The following is a 6000-nucleotide window of genomic DNA, read 5'->3' on the forward strand; positions in this document are numbered from 1 at the left end:
AAATAGTTTTTCCAGGTAGAGAGGAAGAAAGTAATTCCTTAGGCTTAGATGAGCATTGGAATCATTAAGACAGGACAGTTTACTACTGGTGAAGCTGGTGGTATACTCCCTCTACAATGTTCCTATAGAAGAACATTACCAAGGCCTTTGCTGGTCATCCTTGGTATGAAAAAGGATGGTTATCACGCTTCATTCAGAAAGTTGGCTGCATCATTAGAAATACATTAATTTACATTTTAAACCATTGGATTCCCAAGCTTTAATTTTCTCTTTTAATTATAACTTCTGAAGAGATGCCTGCAAAGAAAAAGGTAGTCAAAAATGTGTTTACATTAGAGATTTTGGTCCCTGTTCAGCTTCTCCAAATTTTCTGCATCATTATGACAAAATATATTAAGTCCTTTAGACACTTCTGCCAAAGACAGATTATTCAAAAGATGATGCGTTTTGCTGGACAGATTTAGCAAATTACATATATGTTGTAGCCCATTTGAACATGAACTTGACTACAAACTCAAGGTGATGTAGGGCTATTAAAACCAATATATTGGTGAATCAATATTTTAAAATACATGCTGGACTTTTACTTGAGAAATTAAGCTTTGCATCCAGCATTTCCCCTCTCTCTCTGCTCATTAAGAAGGCAGTTACTGTATTTTTTTGCCTTAGGAAAAGTTCATGTCAAGGCAGAATGCAGAAGCCTAAAGAACACTTACCTTGATAGTTTTGGTTTTCAAAACCTAAGACCACTGGGACAATTACGTCCATAATTTTTAGGAAAGTAGAAGGTAGGACCCTTGGGGAAAACATGGATGGAGAACACTTTGGGTTCGGTGGGAAGCAGGGCCCTGTGCTCCTCACTCTGCTCTGCAGTAGTTCCTCTAGGAATGGGGCAAGACTCCAAAAAGGAAAGCTTCCAAACTCACCAGAGGGTGCACAGCCCTAAGCACACAGCGAAGAGTATTATGTGAAATCAGAGGTGTAGACTAATAATTGAGACCTGTGGAACCTCCTCAGGCTCTAGATGCTACCTAAGACTTGGGGGTCTTTACACAACACTGTGAACTGGGAAACCCCTAGAATGACAGAAGTTTGACGTCCCACTGTTCTTACGGGATGGGAGTTCAAAGTCAAATTTAAGAAGATTCCTTTTTTAAAAAATTAAGAAATAGAGTATTCTTCTATACATGAGTTCGTAAAAAAAAGATGTATAAGCAGTCATGTATATCATACTCAACCTGTTAAATTACTTTTGCTATGACCAAATTGCATGCATGGATGGTACTTGTGTTACACCCAAGCTCCAAGAAACTTGCTGGGTTGCCTTTGGCTGTCAGCAAAGTTCAATTCCTTTAGTTTGGGATTTTATCCCGTTTATCTCAAGTTAAATGAATTGTTTCAATAGTTATAATAGCTTAAAATAATTTCCTTGATTTGGGCACATTAGCTGATAGGGTCCACATGTGCAAATGGGCTGATTTCTGCATACGAGTCATAATATCTAACAGACTGGTAGTATAGAGAAATGCTACTTTGCCTCCCAAAGATACCTGAATTCACCTGTTCGTGTCAGGTTTTTCAGCTTTAATCTACATTTTAGTATCCCAAACCACAATCTTCTTGGTGGTAATTAAGCACTAGCCTTTTAATTTTTTTATTTCTATAGGTTTTGGGGAACAGATGGTATTTGGTTACATGAGTAAGTTCGTTAGTAGTGATTTGTGAGATTTTAGTGCACCCATCCCCCAAGCAGTAAAAACTGAACTACATTTGTAGTCTTTTATCCCTCAACTCCTTCCCACCCTCCCCCTGAATCCCCAAAGTCCACTGTGTCATTCTTATGCCTTTAGCGCTAGCCTTTTATAACCTGGTTCTTCCCTATCCTATTGTGACTTCAGTGGTTTAATTAACAGTCTTTCAAGACAAGTAGCTAAAAGATTACAGACAGTGCTTAATGAAAGAAAACAAAACCAATTTCAGCAACATATTTGCATTAATTTTTAAAGTAAATATGGTTTCAAATAATGCTTGGGATAACATTCTTCAGTATTTTATGAGCCAACAAACTGTGCTCTAGAACCTTCTTTCTGAAGGGCTCAACATACTTCACAATTATTTCACCAAACACTCCCTAACCTTTGAGATGGCAGAGGACGATAGGTTAATTTACAAATAGGATAATGAGTAACAAGGAGAAGAAAAGTGTCGTTATGGCTCCATTATGACTTACTGGTGACACCAGGGAAAATAGATATTTAAACTTTAAGGTGTAGACTTTTAGATTTCAACTTCTCTTACTGATGGCCATGACAATGACTACTTTTCTCAGGGCAGAGACTGAGACCTCCTGTGGGAAGAGAGGAGAGCTTCTCACCAGATTCTCAGGGCTGTGCAATTCATGTGTGGTTGAAGCGCAGCGTGTGATGAGGGATTTAAACATGGCGCTGACGATAATGCCTTCCACATTTTGGGCTGTGGATTTGTTGTCCACTGTGGTGAAGTTATTTCCAAACCCAGCCTTGTCTGGAATGCAAAGGCACAAATTAAAGACAATGTTTCCTTTAAGCTACACTATGGGTAGGAGTAAGGCAGTGCTTGACACCCAGGAATTAGTGAAGTGCTACATGAAATACAGAAACAAGGAATTAAAGATGACCCTGGTTTAATAATCTATAGGCAGACCTGGAAATAAATGAATCACAGTCTCCTTCAGAGCCTTTACTATGATACAACCAATTGTATTTCCAGAATGGTGTTGTTGATAAATCTTAGCAAAGGAAAGGAAACCAATTCTTAACTTTAGGAAAGACTTTTAGGCTTAGAGTAGTTTTTAAATAGGTGATTACTTACAAAAAAAAAGCTCCTAAATGACCCCTCAATGGAGAGTTCATTTTCAAGCTTTCTGGTGGTGAGAAATGCTACTTTCTCAATGGAAATTGTTCAGTCTGTCTGAAGTGGAATAAGGTAGGGCCAACCAGGTAGCTGGGAAGGGAGAAGGAAGAGTCAGGCGGGAGCCCTGCAGGGAAGCTCACATAGGCCCTGGGAAAGACAGAGTCCTGCCAAGAATTTCAGAGTTCTTCCAGAGACTTCTTGGGCAGGTGGAGAGGGGAAACCTCCCACCTTTCTCAGAGCCACCTCCTTCTTGCTCACACACATGTGAAATGCCCGTGAATGGAAGCCTTCGACCTCCATGGCATTTTATACCCGTTTTTCACAGAAAACTGGATCTTTCATAGGCAACACATAAGTATCCAGTGCCCGTGCCAGAGGATTTCTCATGGCCTGTGAACCACCTGTGAAATGTGACGAAGAGTATGGGCAGCTCCAAGATTCACCAGATAGGGACCTATGTCTGCCTGGCTGATTCACCGTGATCCACTCCCACGTCTCAAGCAACGCAGGAGGAATTTCTCACCTTAACGTAATATACTTTATTACCAACCTCTCACTGTCTATGCCAATTGACAGGGGATGATCTCTAGATTTCACATTGCTGAAGGATTTCTTTTAGTCTATGCTTATAATTTCTGTCTCAAATAGTTTAAAAAGGAGAAAAAAATCATTTGTAATCAAGAATTTATCTTGCATTGTCTCAACTACCATGCTAATTTATTGTCTTTTTAATTTATATTGTGTTTGGTTTAAAACAACTCTGCTAATAGATTGTTTTAGGGGGTTCTGTAGAGGAGCAATATTTTATTTTAATATGAAACCAAACAGTATTCCTGGGTTACAACCAGGAAAACTGCTTCCAAATCTAGCAAATATATTTTCATTATAAACTAATCAACTACTATCATACATTTGTCATATAAACAATAAAAGCCTATACTACAATGCTATCCTTCCCAAATGCTAATTAAAATATGTATTTTGAATAAAAGAAAACTCAGGCTTCATACATTATTTTCATTGCATTGCTGCATTTGCATTCACATTGGACTGGTGGTCTTTGGTTTACTATAAATGCAATTGACACTTATTGGTCTCTCTCTGTAACTTAGGTCTTCATACTAGAGTTTTCTGAAAACCATTAAGTTATAAAATAGCTTGTAGGTTTATCTCTGGATCCATTTGTCTTTTTAAAAAAATTAAGTATGTGTGTGTCAAAACTGTGTTACTACTATGTTTACTGCAATCAAAAGGTTTTTCTCCCATACTACTTTGTGAAAAAATTGTCAAGCACTGTGCCACTATAATGCCTGTACGTTATAAATACTCACTTCACATCCGTTGAACTAATGAATATGATCACTGCCTCAGAGATCATACAACAGAAGGTTATATGAGAGAGAGGAGTCCCATAAGGGATAGTATAAACATTGAGGGGCTAGATGAGAACTCCACAAGCTTTACCAAACTTTCATTTACTGTGGTAAGTTGTCCTCAGAGAGCCTCCAAAATGTGTCATCAGAGATAATGTGCAAGCTTTTCTTGTTTATACGCTATACACACACCCACACACATGCATAGACACAAACGTATCTTTTCCTCTAAATTCTACCTCCACAAATTTAGTATCCCCTTGAAATACTACCTACTTCACCTCACAATGACTTCTCCTGGAACTTCGGTGCAGCTTTACTTACTGTCAGTGACTGGCTCCATACAAAATCCTAGCAAAGCATGCAAGAAGTCCACTACATTATTGAGAGAGTCCTTGTTCACATAGTCCCTCATGGTTTGTCGGAACTGCATCTTATCTAGCTTGTATAGCTTAGTGAGGCAGTTCTGGGCCTGCAATGAAGGAAGAAAAGTGAAAAAGTCACAAGTACCAGCTTAAGCTATGGATACTGGTAATCTGAGACAGAAGCCTTCAGAAGGCAAGGGTTTCCAACCATCCCCACTGGCCGGTGACAGGCAACTCTGCTAGCCCCTCTTGTCTGAGTCAGATGTGAGCAGAGACAGACTGAGAAGTCTGAGGGTGTTTACATTGAGAACAACTGCTCCATAGGAAAAACCCCAAAGCTCAGAACTAAGGTCTAATGCTGGTCCCAGAAATATTTCAGTATTTTCACCAAGATCGAGATTTTAAGATCTTAATGAAAAAAACCTCAAAGTTTGAAATTTAGGTAAGTGATAGAATTGACAAGCCATGTTTAGAAAACGTCAAAGGCTTTGTGCAATGGGAAGATGTGTGCCACACTACATCTGAAGAAAAGAGATAGAAGAATGTCTATACAATGGAATGAAATGGGGCAATGACTGAAGTCTCTGGGTTGAGGGGAAAAGGGATAAGGATCAAGAAAGAAGGGGTGGCTTAGTGAGGGCCACCTTAATTACGGATGGAGAACTTTGGACAACCAGGCACTGGCACTGAAGTCAGATTAGGGAAAGCAATTTCTGAGAATTGGGATTTTATTAGTGCCCTTAAGTGTGGTCCAGAAGAAAATTTATTTATAACATCATTTTGACAAATGAAGGCCCAGGAAAAAGTCTTGGAAATTTTGAGAGAGAAAAAAAAGACTGAAATTTGGAATTAGCAATAGGCTTCTTGGTATAACCTTGTTATAATCTCTCCATCTGCATTGCAAAGTCAGAAGGATTGATATGTTTTTCACTTTTCCTTTATTATGTCCTAGATTTGAAATTAGGTATTTTTATTCCCAGGGAGTTTACAAGTTTCCAGATAATGAACAAACTCATTTTTTATTGCAAAATAAATGCTGCTAGCTATAAAATGAAGTTTGCAAAGCACTTAGGTAAAATATATTTTGCATGAAGAGGTATTTGTCATTCCATAAAGAATTTGTGAAGATGTTTATAAAGCTCTTTAAAACTCTGAGTTGGCAGGCCCTGAAGTACAAATTATTCTGTGTTTTCTACAAAATACACCAAAAAAGGCATAATTTCAGATCTTCTCTTTAGAGGATATTAAAATGTTTGTATGGTCTGTATGAGTTCAGTTGGAAGTTTAGGCAAGCATAAGAATATCAGACTTTAGGCCGGGCGCGGTGGCTCAAGCCTGTAATCCCAGCACTTTGGGAGGCCGAGACGGGC

At 38.6% G+C, this 6000-nt stretch overlaps 1 protein-coding gene across 2 annotated transcripts in view; it reads right to left on the minus strand.

Annotated features, from left to right (window-relative positions):
* The window catches only part of UNC80 (unc-80 homolog (C. elegans)), a 230726-nt gene that overhangs the window by 165463 nt on the left and 59263 nt on the right, over positions 1 to 6000 (minus strand). For both annotated transcript variants that reach the window (XM_011932342.1, XM_011932341.1), the window contains exons 15-16: positions 4590 to 4737; positions 2375 to 2523 (exon numbers count right to left, since the gene is read on the minus strand). In XM_011932342.1, coding sequence (XP_011787732.1) covers positions 2375 to 2523; positions 4590 to 4737 — 297 coding nt within the window. The remainder of the gene's footprint in view (positions 1 to 2374; positions 2524 to 4589; positions 4738 to 6000) is intronic.

The sequence above is a fragment of the Colobus angolensis genome, unplaced genomic scaffold (assembly GCF_000951035.1).
Source record: "Colobus angolensis palliatus isolate OR3802 unplaced genomic scaffold, Cang.pa_1.0 Scaffold95, whole genome shotgun sequence".
Classification (NCBI taxonomy): domain Eukaryota; kingdom Metazoa; phylum Chordata; class Mammalia; order Primates; family Cercopithecidae; genus Colobus; species Colobus angolensis.